This window comes from Tachypleus tridentatus, chromosome 13, assembly GCF_004210375.1.
Source record: "Tachypleus tridentatus isolate NWPU-2018 chromosome 13, ASM421037v1, whole genome shotgun sequence".
Classification (NCBI taxonomy): domain Eukaryota; kingdom Metazoa; phylum Arthropoda; class Merostomata; order Xiphosura; family Limulidae; genus Tachypleus; species Tachypleus tridentatus.
In genome coordinates, this window is record NC_134837.1 from 117,489,143 (window position 1) to 117,503,770 (window position 14,628).

Here is a 14,628-nt window from a genome sequence, read left to right on the forward strand (position 1 = left end):
CCTTAGATAGAAATGAATTGTCAAAACATTTAAAAAATACGAAATATTACGTACAAAATAAAATAAATTGGTTATATTAGAAAGAAATACCAATGGTTTGTTGTGTATTTCATGTAGCATTTCTTAGCGGACCGCACTCACTTCTCACCACGAAGTGATACTTACCAGGAAAAACGTACGCATATCGTTTATGGTTGGTTGACAGACCGGATGTTGTTACGTCAGTATATAAAACCACGCCAAAAGAAAGTCTTTCACGGATCCGGCTGACACTTCTCCAAGATGGATCCGTTAGGTGTCACTTTGGAAAACACGACAATCACAGACAGTCCGATATCGCCAGAGTATTCAACTTGTGGCGGTGAGTTTTTTTTGTTTTCGTCACGTACATGTATTGAAACGAGGATTATCACCACTTAGTACCATCAGAAAAGAGATGAGCAGCTAGTCAGTTGAAATCCTGTAATAAAAGATTGAATATCTGTATTAAAAACGTGTTTAATACAAACTGAAATGAAACACTGTTGTTATAGAAAAATTGATTCTAGTGCTGTCAAATTATTTCATGATTATTACAACAAAAAGGGAACTTTTACGGTAAAAAAAAAATCTTTCAAATTATCAGAAACAGTTTTTTCTTAATTTAACTCCTGTGGGTATTCAGTGTACAGATGTGTTATTTTGTTTTGTTTCTAGGGCCACTGAGTAACATTCAAGATTTTGTCGAAACTACAATTGTTCTAAAGAAAGACAAGCAGAAGGATTTAGGCATCAGTGTAGCTGGTGGTAATGATACGCATATAGTAAGTACGTTATTCGGTGTGGCTGTGTTAATTGAAGAAAACGACACTTTACCTTGTGAACGGATCTTGTCACTATGTAGTTAACACGTGAGCGTTGTTCCATCAAATAGTAATTCACGTTGTGTGTCAAATTATTTGTTTCGTTCATGATCTCTTTCCACAGTTTTGAAGCTAGCAGAACCAAACTTGATATGTGGACAACTTACACAGACTAAAAATTATCTAGATCATCTTTATTTTTTAAACTTACTAAAGCTTACAAATAGCTAGAGCAATTTCCTCCAACTTCATGTACAAGTACGCAGATATTGAAAGGGTAACAGACAGACCCTTACATACACTAAATTACTTAGCGAATAATTGAAGAAAAATAACTCAAGTGAACTTGACAAATACGGTATATTACATGATGATTACCCTAAGCACTTCGTGGTGCATATATAACAAACACAACAGGTCACTTAATTCTTAGACCGTTTTAACTTAGAATATGTGTATAATAACACTAAGAACGTTCTGGAAATATAGAACTCTATACAACCAAACAAAGTGATAGTGTATTTTTGCGTCAGTGTTACGACAATTACCTACATAGACAAGATCTTCAAAGAAGTCAGAGTAAAGTAGTTCTCATCCTTTTCTAGTAATTATATCACTCAAGAACCTATAACGAGGGCTGCAGGAGAGAATAGGTTAAACTCACGTTTAAAATTTCCAAGTCCCGACGACGATAGTGAAAGATTGACTAAGTAGGCTTTGGTCCCACGTGCACTATCTGATGTTATACAGCAAAATAGGCTTAGCTCTCACTTGCACTACCTAATGTTATACAGCAAAGTAGGCTTAACTCCCACGTGCACTACCTAATGTTATACAGCAAAGTAGGCTTAGCTCACATGTGCATTCTGATTCGTATAGCTAATTTGAAACACTAGGTTTCGGGATTCTGAAATGATCCTGACCCCTCTCTCCCTCCTCCCAAACTTGGCATGGTGGAACAGAGAGTCTAGGACTGCACGTGTTCAGACACGGTTTCCCCTCCTTGATGAAGTGTAGGAGTAATAAGGAACGTGACTGGTACATTGAGACGCCCGTAAATCACGAGAGCGATTTTAAAACCCTCAGCGGAACTTGGATTGGATTATCAGAGCAATTAACAACCACCTACAAGAAAAAAATATTTCATTACATCTTCATTTTAAAGAATGAATTTTTTATATAAATTAAAATTGTGCATAAAATGGGTTTAAAATAATACGTGTGAGTACGAGACATTTATACCCTCTCCAATAAGTTTACATCCCTCAGAGGGTTAGCGTTAAATACAGACTCAGAACGCTAAAATAATGAGTTTGATTTTCTGGGATGGACAGAGAGCTTTGCGCTTTAACACATATTAAGATGATTTTAACTATGGTAATAAAAAGGAAAATTTGTTTTTAATATGTTAAAAGTTTGATAGTTTTCCTGAAGCTTTCATTTATTTGTTCCACAATTTTCGCACACAGCTACGACACTAATTTTAAACTTTTAAACTAGAGGGAAGGAAGCTAATCGTCAACGTTCACCGTCAACTTTTGAGCTACTCTTGTCTGACTTCTCTTACAGTGTACTCACAGCCCAAAGTGCGCATGCGTGATTTGCGTCAAAGGGCTGCAAACTACAAATCTTTGGATTCACATTGCGAGTACGCTAATTACTAAGCAGTGCCAAATGTCCTTCAACATATACATAGAGCTTCATTATAGTAGCGTTTTAGATCTCTTTTCTCTTTCAAGAAAACAAGCCTGTGGGCTTACGACGTTAAAATGTGGGGTTCCATTCCCCACAATAGACAGAGAAGATAGACCAATAGAGGTTTGCTCTAACCAAACCTTAATCTCAAAAAATAAAAATAATTTGCGTTTGAAAATTGAAATATTTTGTTTAACTTTAATGAGGTATAAACGCTTTTGTTACCAAAGTTTGAAAAGTTTAGTTGAGTAACGATAATGAAAATGTTACATCTCTATAAGGAAGCGCAAAGTAGGCTTAACTCGTACCTGCACTAGCTCATATTATGCCGCAAAGTATTCTTAACTCGCACGTACATTCGCTAAAGTCACGCTTTTTGTGGTAAATACATTTGGTAGTAATTGTAACTCTGGAAGTGAAAGAATTATTTATTCTGATCTAAGTTTTACTCTGGTGCTGTTTCTACATATAATCAGCTAAACCAAGTTTTACGCTAGACTTGAGACAAGGTACAAACAGTTAAATCAAATTATAATAGTTGTGTTTATTTTTAAGCCTCACTATATTACTTTTAAATTCAATAAGAGAAGTCATACACAGCGTTCATTAAACTAAGGATGACGAGGTTTTGATTTATTAGGGTGACTTCTTCCATCGAGTCATATTGCGATGGTTTGCTATTTTCGAACTTGTTGTTTGCAAATAGAATATAAAGAAATGTTTCCACTGCGAGAGTAGTTAAGCTAGCTTGAATAAGAGAACAGTTAGCCTGACTTTAAGCGAACAGGAACGCTTGCTTTTAAAGCAGTCGAGAGTCGAGAATAAATAGCTGCAAATGAAAATGGGAATCTTTTTATCTAGGACCAAAAACACTCCTTTTCTCTCGCCGACTTCCCGTTGAGTGGATAAATGTTAAAGCTGATCATTGATTTATTACTATTTCTAATAAAGGCGCGAAGCGTGACAAATGCACGAAACAGAAAAAAAAAGTGACTATGGCAACGCCATTGTCAGATTCGTGCATCCCCTGAAATGTGACGTCATTCATACTGAAAACACTCAATTTATAGCCTCTTGAAAATGGAAGTGTCTTCTTCAATCTGTAAGCAGGAATAACCTACGTGGGAGACATTGAAGCAAAGTCCGGTAAAAGACTGGGTTCAAATCTTCGATACTACGCAGTTGACTTCAATAATAACTGGAGGCTTGAGAGTTGTTTTTTTTTTGTTTTTGAATTTCGCGCAAGGGCTATCCGCGCTAGCCGTCCCTAATTTAGCAATGTAAGACTAGACGAAAGGCAGCTAGTCATCACCACCCACCGCCAATTTACCAACGAATAGTGGGATTGACCGTCACATTATAACGACTTCACGGCTGAAAGGGCGAGCACGTTTGGTGCAGAAGGGATGCGAACTCGCGACCCTCAGATTACGAGTCGAATGCCTTAACACGCTTGGCCATGCCGGGCCAAAATGTTTTATAGCTGTCTCTGCAGATTTCAGGTCAAGTGCCCTAACCATCTGGCCATGCTAGGCTTAATGTAATGGTACCCATATTTGAAGCTGCCAGACAGAGGTCAATAGAAAATACTACGCTATATAATTATTTATAGCTAAATTTCGCACAAAGCTACTCTAGGGCTATCTCTGATAGCCGTCCCTAATTTAGTAGTGTAAGACTAGAGGGAAGGCAGCTAGTCATCATAAACCCACCGCCAACTCTTTGGCTACTCTTTTACAAACGAATAGTGGGATTGACCGCAAATTTATAACGCCCCCACGGCTGAAAGGGCGAGCATCTCTGGTGCGACCGGGATTCGAACCCGCGCACCTCGGATTACGAGTCGAACGCTTTAACACGCTTGACCATGCCGGGCCCAGGGTTGAGAGGATAAAATTCATAAATAGGCACTAACACTGTACAGCTTTCCCAATTAGTACGCACCAAATAAACGTCTGAGGATGCATACATTAATTCCCTAGATAGAGGCTGCTTACAATATTGGTCTCTCATTATAAACCTTAATTAGTAGAAAAATAAAGTCCCGAAGCTTGTTAAAGGGCAGCAGTTATATAATGGAACAAAACTACACATTTCTCCATATCTAGATTTATCACTGTCTTGTTTGTGGGGAGCAGTGAAAATGGTAACATCACTTAATGAACCTCCATCGTTAGCGAAATAACTGTTTTCCTGAATTTTTCCAAAGGCACACTCATTAACTTTAACATAAATACACATCTGTATAGTAATTATAACTTGCAGCCCTATAATCACCAACAACCCAGTAAACAAACCAAAAATTCCTGTAGCTATCTCTAATCATACTGCATACACTACACGTCCTCCTCTGGTACAGCAGTAAGTCTTCGGATTTACGATGCTAAGATCAGGGGTTCCATTTCTTTTGATGGACTCAGCAGATAGCCCATTGTGGCTTTGTTATAAAACACGCACACATAGACACTACAATATAAACATGGCCATTATTATCTGAGAAATTAAAATTCATTTCAAGCGTTCAAAAATATCAAATTTTGGTTTGTTTACTTGGTTTGTTTTGAATTTCTCGCAAAGGTACACGATGACTATCTGCGCTAGCCGTCCCTAATTTAGTCATGTAAGACTAAAGGGAAAGAAGCTAGTCGTAGCCACCCACTGCCAACTCTTTTACCAACGAATATGGATTGACTGTACATTATAACGCCCTCACGGTTGAAAGGACAAGCATGTTTGGTGGAATGGAGGTTCGAACTCGCGACCCTCAGATTGCGAGTCAAGTGCCTTCACCACGTGGTCATGTTGTGTTATCAGCCTGTTGTGTGGACTGAAATGGGGGGCTTTATTCTCCCCGGTGGACACAGCATATAATCCAACGTGGATTTGCTCTAAAATAAATAAATTCCCATTTTTTGGCTATTATCTGTCATAACGGAACTTTCTTCCATTCCAGACGACTTTCACCAAAACAGCTTATCCAACTGTACAGGAGAATGTTTGGGGAAAAAATGAGGTCGTTTCCATCAGGTTGCTATGGTATTTAAACACAATGACATGTAAACAGAGAAAAACATTAATGAAATTTAACCACAATGATTTTAATTGTAACGATGTCACAGTCGCTGTTCCCATCGATGTGGATTCCTGTACGTGGTTAGAAGACCTCCCAGGGAAGGTTCTGTTTTTCATTCACTTTCTCGAAGATCTAAACGTCCATTCTAATCTGGATGACATCAAAACAGTGATTGCTTCCCACCATCCTGTATATGTTTTTCCTTACAGGAAACATTTCTGAAGCCTGCTAATACAGTCACCTTTCGGCGATTTTCTTTGTACAGAAATGAAGGCTGTGTGATGGATGAGTGCATGGATGGGTAGCACTGCTGGTTGATCAGCATGTGCCCACCCTGTCTTTGCTACTCCACACACTCTTGGAGGCTATAGCCAGTCGTGTTTCCTTGAGTCATACCATCACTGTTTGTTCTCTCTACCTGTCGCCTGGAGAGACATATGATCAATCAGAACTTGATGCTCTCATTGAACAGTTACCGTCTCCCTTTTTAATCCTGGGGGACTTTAATGGACATCATCACCTCTGGGAAGTTCTGATATTGATAGGAGGGGTCGCTCCATAAGCGTATGCTCTCTGATCACAACCTTTCTCTTTTCAATACTTCTACTTATTTTCATGAACCTAGTCAGTCCTTTACTGCTATTGATCTCTCAGTTTGCTCCCCTTCACTATTCTCCCAGTTTTAATGGAGGGTTGACAATAATCCACGAGGCAGTGATCATGTTCCTATAATTTTGAGAGAAACTGGCTGTGGTCGATGCCACCCGACCCGCGTGTCCCGGAGAAAGCTGGATCATGCAAACTGGCCCTCTTTCACTGCTCTCGCATAACTTGATCCTGCCATCGTCTGTAAGCCATGAATAAACGGCTGTGTGGAAGCAGTAACTGATTGTATTATACAAGCAGCTGCTCAATGTATTCCTAAAACATCGACATCGTCGTCCGTGGTGGAATCCTGCCTGCCACATGGCACGGAAGTCTCAAAAACGGGCCTGGGATACTTTCCGTAGAAATCCCACACTCTCGAACCGTATCGCTTTCTAGCAGGCCCACGCACATGCTCGGTGGATAAGACGTCAAAGCCAGAAGGAATCTTGGATTAACTTCACAACCAGCATATCTTATACCACCAGTTCCAAAGTTATATGGGACAAGATTCGAGAGGTCAGTGGGCAATATAATTCTGTCCCCCTCTCGATCTCGCTCTCTGATGGCCAGGCAGTAGCTGATACCCGGAGCATCGCCGATACTCTAAGTGAAAGTTTTTGCCAGGTATCTAGCACTTCTGCTTCTTCCTCCACCTTCTTAGCCATCAAGACTTGGGCAGAGCAATCACCTCTTTTCTTTCGAGCTGATTGTCTTTATGACTATAATCATCCATTTACACTGATGGAACTCAAACTGGCCCTTTATCGGTCTGGCAGTACATCAGTTGGACATGATGATATACACTATGAAACGCTGCGCCATCTATCTCTTGCTTCTCATGCTATTCTTCTTATCGTTTTTAACCAGATCTAGCAGGAGAATATTTTTCCTGATGCCTAGTGTCAGGTTATTGTCGTAACTTTCTCTAAGCCTGGAAAGGATTCCAAGATTCCTTCAAACAACCGTCCAATTGCATTGACAAGTTGTCTCTGTAAGACCTTAGAAAGGATGGTTAATGCTCGTCTTGTTTGGTTCCTTGAATCAAACTACCTCCTCTCGACCACCCAGTGTGGTTCCGAAGACAGCACTCCACCGTGGACCACCTGGTTCGACTTGAAATATCAATCAGAGAAACCTTTCTCAAACTACAACATCTTGTATCAATATTCTTTGACATTAAAAAGGCTTATGATACAACATGGAGGTATGGCATTTTGCGAGACCTCCATATATATGGGTTATGTGGACATTTGTCCATTTTTATTAATTTTTTTTAATGGACAGGAGATTCCATGTTCATGTTGGTACGACACTTTTCCGTTCTTTTCTACAGAAACTTGGAGTTTCTCAGAGCTGTGTTTTGAGTGTCACTTTTTTCAGTATAAAGATTAATCCTAACACTGAACAACTTCCTCTCACTTACCAAAGCATCCCACCTAGGGTTGTGTTTTCCTTCCTCGGTGTGCCATGCTTTTTCAGACCAGACGGTCTACCATTGCTCCTTTTGGCCTTTGTATCCAGTCACAGTTGGACGAATTGGGTCTGTCCTTGGATAGCATTGCTGTAGCCACTGGTCAGCCCATTCCACCCTGGCTTCTTACAGTCCCCAAATCTGACATATCTTTAAACCATCTAAAAAAAGCAGATACTCCTTATTGGAAATACTGTCTGTGATTTGCTAAACATCTTTCGAACCATCCTTCCATTCCTATTTATACAGGTGGTTCGAAATCAGGTGATTGTGTGAGCTCTGCCATAGTTTGTTGTGGTTCGGTGGTTGCACGCAGAATCCTCTCTACAACTTCATTTCTCTTGTCCTGGATCACATAGAAGCTAAGCCGTACTCAAACTGCACCATTTATACTGACTCGCTCAGTTCTCTACTGCCCCCGGTATCGCTTCACGTCAGTTCTCACCATGTTCTTGCCGATATTCAAAACCGACTGGCCCATTTCTCTTTAACATCTACTTCAATCTAGTTTTTCTGGATATCGGGCCACCTTTGTATTCGCGAGAACGAGCTCGCCGACACTGCAGCTAAATTTGTCTGTTTTGGCACTATCACCACTGTGCCTGTTCCATACACGGACTATGATCCTGTGTTCAAGGCTCGGCTCCATGCCAGCTGGCAGTCGACTTGGAGTGAGCAACGCGAAAACAAGCTTTTCCAAATAAAACCCTATATTGGACTTTGTCTGTCTTGCTTCCGTAAGGATCGGAAAAAGAAAGTTGTTCTAACTAGATTACACATTTGTCAGTTTTTTAACTCATTGTTTTCTTTTATCTGGAACTGATGCACTAGTATGTAGTCTGTGTATCACCCAGGTCACAATAAGTCACATTTTACTGTCTTGCCGTCATTAAGACTCTCAACGACAGTACCATTTTAAACGTGTTCTATCCCAAGGTTTGTCCATAACGTCAGGTAGTGTTATTGGTGATGGTAACACTGTCCACCTTGGAAATGTTTTCAGTTTTTTAAAGACTATTAATCTTTTTAATGCTATTTAAGTTTTTTAATTTATACATTATACCTTTTTTAATGTGATTCCCTTTTAAGTATATCTAATTCGATTTGAAATTAGAAAATGATCGTAATGTCAAATAACTCGGAACCAGGACTGGAAAGTCCAACTTCAGGTGACTGACGGTGGTTTTTATACTTAACTGTTAGTCTTCTTGGTGAGTTATGATTATTACAGTTATACTACAGAAAGTCCTTTACACCTTGTATTACTTTAGTTTTTCTCTTAACGTTGCAGACTATATGTAAACATTGGTTTTATGCTGTTTATGTTTTTTTAACTTTGTTTTGTTTTACCTTAATTTCCTTTTATGAATTTTACTAAATTTACTTTAATTTTTAACTTTTTACGAGATGTTTGGCGTAGATAGCCTAGCTGCTTTGTGCCATAAAACACCAAATAAGCCGACCAACCAGTCGCTGTTTTCCTCGATGTAAAGAACAAACATTCATTCCATTTCAGGTAGTTGACATACATTCAACTCTTAACAATTGTTTATAAATTACCTTTCACTATAAAACAGAGTTCCATAAGGCTTAACATCAAGCTAATTGACTTGCATTCAACCGTTAACAGTTATTTTTAAAACGCCTTTCTCTTACAGAGTTCAATAAGGCTTAATATCAAGATGAGGTTTCAGCTTGATCACTAGTCGAATGGGATTTTTGGCGCTCCCTTTCTCTCGTGAAAATTAGGTTTTTCACGGGCAAAGTCCTGTTAGATTGTTTGGCTTGTATACAACGTTCTTTGCTGTCTACAGTTGGACTACACATTTCTTATTGGTAGTCTTTCTCCTGTACTCAGACAAACATTTATTGACATAGCTGCACATTTTTATTGGCGTGAATTTGAAAAGATATTCTATTTCTCTCTGTCACTTGCACACTGCGGGAACTGGAATGGACCTGACAGCTTAGTACATAGTTTATGTTCGTTTATTTATTGGATTTCGTACTAGCTACACGAGGCTTACCCGTGCCTGTCGCCAACTTCCGTCAGATCTTATACAGGGATCTAACTTTCACTCTTATAACTGGTCTGATACTTTGTTATAAAACATATTTATTTCTTTATATTTTGATTATTATAAAATATCTCGCTACATCTGTACAATTTGTGTGCATTAGATATATGCGATACCAGAAGTGTCCCTCTGGTATAGAGTGAATACCTCCACAACACTTCGTTGATCATATCTTGGTCTCACAAAATACGAAAATATGTTCTAACACATCTTCTATTTAAGACAAGACAATGAGAAATAGTATTCTACAAAGGTCTATCAAGTTTCACCAAAATCCGATCGTGTTCGACTGAGCAAAAATAGTGCGAAAAATCGGTCTCCATGGTAGCATGTAATGATTTTTTTATAAGATTTTCTTGAACTTGATCCTTCAAAAGTTTACCACTTCTAAGTTGGGGTCATAGTCCAACTGTATGTCAACTGTTGTCTAAATAAATTCAGCAGTTTTTCGTTGGTTTTTTTTAATGTAAATATTGCTTACAAATATACAGAGGTTTTTAAAAATAACCTCCGTCGTGTCCATCTGAATATACAGACTACAAAAACAGGGTTCAAGTCTTTGTATCTTAACAATGATAAATCTTTTGACACTGATTACTCATATTTATTATCGAACGAGAAACAAAAAAAACACAAGACTTTTATACAATAGAGTTTGAACCTATTCGGTTAGATTTAGTAATAGTTTGTTGTTGTTTTTTGTTTTTGTCAAATTAGGTTATAGGTGGAATAATTTTTGAAATTAAAGAATATACAGCTATAAGCCAAGAGAAGTAGGAATATAAGTTTTGGTTTGTTTTCATTTTAGCGTTCTCTCGTATCACTGTGCTCACATTTAGTTTGTTTAAGCCTAGTTGTAAAGTAAATACTCAATGGCTGATAAATTAGTATTAATGTTTTAGATTTAATTTTATTTATAGCTAAATTTGTTTTATCCTCACATTTTTCTTGTTAAAACTGTAGTCCTCTTCGCAGAAGATATGTAGGTGTTACCAGTCTCATGCTAAAACAAAAGATGTTTCATCTGTATTGCTACTTAGTTCGCGTTGTGATCCCGTATAATCTCATTCACAACGCGAATATATCCATACTGTAGGAGCGTTGAAGCTTATTAATTCCGACCTTTATTTTGAAAATGTTATCCATTATAAACACAGATTTTAAAGCTAAACACATCGAAAATGTAGAATATTATAATTGTAGCTCAGATATAACGGTAAACAATGTAAGTTTGATTTAAAAATATCTTTGAATTTATTTCTCAAAACCGTAGGCAGAGCGCGAGTCTCGTTCGGGTAAGCTGTTCTGCAAAATGTACTGTATAATATTTTTGAATTCGCGAAACCAACATTCTGCAAGGGACATTATTTGTGTAAGCTGTCTGTCAGTTTCTTTTTGACAGGTGTTACAAGGGTGGGAGCACCCTTAGGGTGATTAAATCTTTCTCCTCATCCATCTGGGAAAGCTAAGCCTTTCTTACGCGCCACCCCTCTTCAAAACATAAGCTGTTTTATCCATAAATTAGATTGACATTGGAGGGGTTTACATATCATTCATGAGGCATCTTTAAATGCCGTTGAGTATTAATAAACGAAAACCATTTCTTAACTAAAAATATTTTTTACATTTCTTATTTATTTATGGTAATAATGATACTTACTAATATAATAAGCTCTATCAAGAGGTGTTTTTAATTTACATTTAGTACGTATAAAACTATCGGCATAACCACACAGCGAACTTGCTTTACCTTTAGTAGATATAAAACTGTCGACATGACCATGCAGTGTTCCACATGCTGAGTGATGGACCGTTCCTGTTTTGATTAATATCAATATTTAATATCATTTAATTCCTCAGTTGTAAACTTTACATAAGAAAGTACAAACCTTTAGATCTGATATCTACTGACTAATTTGAGGTCTAATTACAGTGCTGAACACTGGAGGTCAAACCATTTCAATTGGTGAATTTGACAATGTCCAAGTTCTCGTAGAGTAATTTACCCTAATCCTACCTAAAAGAATTTCAAGTGTCGTGGCTATTGAAAGCACCCTCTTGTTGTAATTGGTCCTTTCATCTTTTTTCCCCATTGGGGGACAGAGGTCAAATTCAAATTTCCTTGATTTAGTTTCATTTGATAATATTTTAATTTCATTTTAAATAATTATCCACATAATTATACCATTCCCTTTATTTGTTACGTTGTTTCGAGTTAAATGATAAATAACTTAAGTGTCTTCCTCAGTTACTTTCAGTTTTCTTATGTGAATAAAACTGAGTTGAAGCCAACTCCTGATACTGCTGTTACAATTCTATCAAAAGCTTTTCTAACGAGTTGCTAAAAGTATTAAAATAATCAAATTTTCAAGAAATGTTGAAATTATAAATGTTTCCATAGATTTATATAGATTTAAATTGTGTAATTTTATAAGAATCATTAATAAATGTTTTAACACCGCCCTCTGTTCCTTTTAAAAATTCAATTTTTTAAATATTTCAAGTAATTTGTCATAATTCTTTATTATCCGTTTTTCTTCTACAAAGACTTACGTTGAGCAAAGATAATAAAATTCATGATTTTCTGTTACCCGAAACAACAGTTTTCTCAATTTTCCTTCTATCTAATTTTGCATTTATTTCATTGTTCAGAAGCCTCTGAGACATTTTATAATATCATTTACAACTTTTTATTTGCTATTATAAAAGTTTTGGCATAGGTTTTTTAAATCCATTCAAGACTCCAAATGAAACTTGTTTCTTGGTAGCTTAAAATTAACTTTTTCCAATTTCTAAAAGAATTTTAGTGCGCAGTTATAATTCGTTCTTTTGACATTCAAAATGTAAGATTATCTTTGTCGACTATTTACATGACTTAATTCTGCAATACACAAAACTGTTTTAATTTGTTTTATGTTTCTTCAAGTATTTACTTCCACTCTACTTTCACATTTTCATAATAACAACCGTATATACACTGTTGGCAAAAATCTTAAAGCTAATGAATATAAAGGAAAAAAATATGCATTTTACGTTGTTAGACTCAACCACTTATTTGAGCAGAACTTCGAAAGATGAAAATAAGAAAAGGGAAAATAAAAAACTTTTTTTAGCATTTAATAGGGAAAATGTGAACACTATGAAATTAGCCTAAATACTAGCTGGTCAAAAGTTTAAGACCATACCAAAAAGAAGCTCTAAACAGGGTAGAAAATGCCCAACAAGAAGTCTCAGTAGTGAGTTGCACGGCCGCCATTGCGAATAACTTCAAACATTCCCTTCAGCATGGTTGATATAAGCGTTTGCAGAAGGCTGGCTGGAATGTTATTCCAAGTGGTGAAGATGGCTTCACGAAGATCACGCACTGTTTGGAATTTACGTCCATTTCTATAGACTTCCCTTGTCATCTGCCCCCAAACATTTTCAATGGGGCTCACTTCGAGCGAACACGCTGGATGGTCCAAAAGAATCACGTTATTCGCCATGAAAAAACTCCTTTGTCCTGCGGGCATTGTGGATTGCAGCGTTATCCTGCTGAAAGATCAAGTCATTTCCACAAAAGCGAGGGCCTTCAGTCAATAAGGATGCTCTCTCCAACATGCCAATGTAGCCAGCTGCTGTTTGACGCCCCTGTATAACCTGAAGCTCCATTGTTCCATGGAAGGTGAAAGCACCCAGATCATGATGGAACCTCCTCCACTGTGTCGTACAAAAAAAGTCTCCAGTGGGATATCCTTATCGTGCCAGTAACGTTGGAAGCCATCTGGACCATCCATCAAACAACAAAACCTTCTTCCACTTTTCTACGTTCCATGTTTGGTGCTTCTCAGCAAAGTTTAACCGAGCTGTTTCGTGGTGTGAAAGGAGACGTAGCCTTTGAAGACGTTTACTGTTTTTAAAGCTTTTTTTGGTAGATATCGTCTTCTTGTTTTGAGCTGCATTCTGCGTCCGTAAGGGCCTTAATCTGGTTCGACGATCGGCTGGTGTCTTGCCGGACAACCCGTCGAATCCTCCTGCTCAAAGCCAGCGAAATTTTCTTGGGCCGACCACTTGAAATTCCCATTCCGTATCCCTCAGGGTCTTTTAAGACATTTGCAATAGCAGTTTTACTGCACCCAATCTCACCAGCGATGGCACGTTAAGAGAGACCTAGCTTTTGCAGCTCCACAATTCTGCCACGTTCAAACTCTGTCAACTTTTTAGCCTTTACCATGTTTTTACCCAATGTAACACAGGAGATGTCAGTGGGAGATGTTGATAACGCTAATGCTTGAACACAAATGACTAAATTTCGCTAAGTGTTTACCGATTAACGTTTCGTTTCAGTATGGTCTTAAACTTTTAACCAGCTAGTATTTAGGCTAAGTTCGTAGTGTTCACATATTCCCTATTAAATGCTAAAAAAGTTTTATTCTTATTTTACCTTTTCTTATTTTCATCTTTCTAAGCTCTACTCAAATAAATGGTTGAGTCTAACAACGCAAAATGCATATTTTTTTCTTTACGTTCACTGGCTTTAAGATTTTGGCCAGCAGTGTATTTGCGAAATGACGTGCATTTAATCGTTAAACGGGAAAGCTAATTTGAATTTCATTATTTGTTTATGAAATTTTTGACATCATAAATTATAATCACTATATTCACATTTTAGACCAGTCTTACAATCTGATTAATTTTTTCTTAAATCATTTCAAAAGTATGAATAGTTGGTAAACAAAAATGGGAATTTAAAAGTCTGAAAATAGGAATCGTAAAGTGTAAATAAACATGTAATCTGAAGATCTCAAGCTCGAATTCCTTACGGACTAAACATTTTCACCC

At 37.5% G+C, this 14,628-nt stretch overlaps 1 protein-coding gene across 1 annotated transcript in view; it reads left to right on the plus strand.

The window, feature by feature from the left end:
- Window positions 1-222: 222 nt before the first annotated feature.
- LOC143239294 (inaD-like protein) overlaps window positions 223-14,628 on the plus strand; it is a 36,961-nt gene continuing 22,555 nt past the window's right edge. Inside the window, exons 1-2 of the mRNA XM_076480223.1 lie at window positions 223-361; window positions 697-803. Coding sequence (XP_076336338.1) covers window positions 283-361; window positions 697-803 — 186 coding nt within the window. The 5' untranslated portion in view covers window positions 223-282. The remainder of the gene's footprint in view (window positions 362-696; window positions 804-14,628) is intronic.